The sequence below is a fragment of the Malurus melanocephalus genome, unplaced genomic scaffold (assembly GCF_030028575.1).
Source record: "Malurus melanocephalus ecotype Western Australia unplaced genomic scaffold, MMel_1.1 scaffold_733, whole genome shotgun sequence".
Classification (NCBI taxonomy): Eukaryota; Metazoa; Chordata; class Aves; order Passeriformes; family Maluridae; genus Malurus; species Malurus melanocephalus.
In genome coordinates, this window is record NW_026623965.1 from 134,863 (window position 1) to 136,580 (window position 1,718).

General features: G+C 50.0%; 1 protein-coding gene across 1 annotated transcript in view; it reads left to right on the top strand.

The window, feature by feature from the left end:
* The first annotated feature begins 1,338 nt into the window (after positions 1-1,338).
* GRIN3A (glutamate ionotropic receptor NMDA type subunit 3A) overlaps positions 1,339-1,718 on the top strand; it is a 53,975-nt gene continuing 53,595 nt past the window's right edge. The window contains exon 1 of the mRNA XM_057384690.1: positions 1,339-1,518. Within this exon, the coding sequence (XP_057240673.1) occupies positions 1,339-1,518 (180 nt within the window). The remainder of the gene's footprint in view (positions 1,519-1,718) is intronic.

Here is a 1,718-nt window from a genome sequence, read left to right on the forward strand (position 1 = left end):
ATTAGAGTCACCTGTGCCCTAAAGCCAGAGAAAGATTTGCTCCTCTAATGGAGATTTAAATGAATGACAATTTAGAGCTATCTGTTAACACAGAAGAGCAACCATTTCTTATAAAAATAATTCCCACATGAAAACTAGTAATTATCTAAGTACAGAGCAGGAAAGTTACATGCTTGCCGGTTGGTTTTTTTTTTCCCAAACCTGACAAACAGAATGCAGATAAAGACAACATCTCTGGAGCTGCMCAAATCTCAAGTGAGCTCTTTCTCACTATCTGAAAGGTAACTCCTGTGGTTCAGGGAAAAAGAGAAGTTTTCTCTGCACTGTGTGAGATTTACTATATCCAAAGCCAATTCTCCCAGACAATAATTCCTTACTGCTAACAGAAGAGACGTGGAACACTTGCATTAACACAACCCATTCCTTCAAAGAAAATGAGGAAAAGTGACAGGAGGAAGCCAGGCTGATCAGAGAGGAAATAAAATGCGGTTACAAGACCAGAAAAAAAAGTGAAAATAGGAAATAGTTGCCAACTTCTACACACACCATCAGCTCACCTGTACACGGTGAAGTCTTGGCCCAGAGACCACCATTCTGCCATTTTTCAGTTTTCCATGTAGGGACCAGTTTTGAAATCACTTTTAGAGAAAGCAGCATGAGAGAAACACAATCTTTGCAGGTGACTGGGAAGGTATGATGCCAACATGCTGGGGACAAGGGCATGATGGAGATAAGGACATAAAAAACTGAGAAACAACAGCACGAGCTGCTCAAGGCCTTGGTAAGACATGAAAGATGAATTTAAATCACAAAATACACAGTTCAGACCTGTTGGAAGGCAGTGACAACCTCTTTTATGCAGAGTGATGGGAAGYGTTTATTTCTGTGCAGATTTTGTGCACACCAACGGAAGAAAGAGAAAGGGAGCAAAGTTTTTTCCAGCAAGGATGATAAAACATTGCTTTACATTGTCCAGAGATGTGGTGACTGCCCCATCCCTGGTAGCAGTCAGGATCAGGCTGGATGGGGCTTTGAGCAACCTGATCTACTCGAGTACGCTCCACTTATGGCAAAAGGGTTGGAGTAGATGGCTTTTAAAGATCCTTCACAACCCCAACCATTCTGTGATTCCACCACAGGGCAGAAATGGAACGTGGATCGTGTCAGCACATTATTAGCTCCTCGGATTAAACCCATCTACCGGAAGAAAAACAACGACGGGGATTTGAAACCCTGATCGTTTCAGACCCGCTGTGCTTTGCTTTCCCTTAGGATAAGGGCGTTCTGTCCTAAAAGCCAGGSCAGGCAATGCCCCAGGTTTGCGGAGCCGGGTCTCGCATGTCGGAACACATTTCCCTGGGAAGGCACCGGGCACAGACAGCGCTGCCTTTCCCCGACGAGCGGCAGCGAGAGACGCGGCTCCCCCTCCATCCGAGCGGGCACCGCAGCCCCACCATCGGTTCAGCATCCCCCGGGACACAGAGAGCCACCCCAGCACTGTCAGGGAACCACCCCGCGGTACCACCGAGCAGTCCCAGGACGCTCCCCCGAGGGTGCAAAGGGGCGGCCCCGCAATCCCTTTTCCTCCCCTGGGCGGCCCGGGGAGGAGCCGAGCGGAGCCGGCGCTCGCCGTCCCCTCCAGACGGGAGAGCAGCGCAGCCCAGCGACCGCCCGCAGCCGCGCCGGCAACTTTGCCCGGCTCCGGAGCCCGGCGGGAG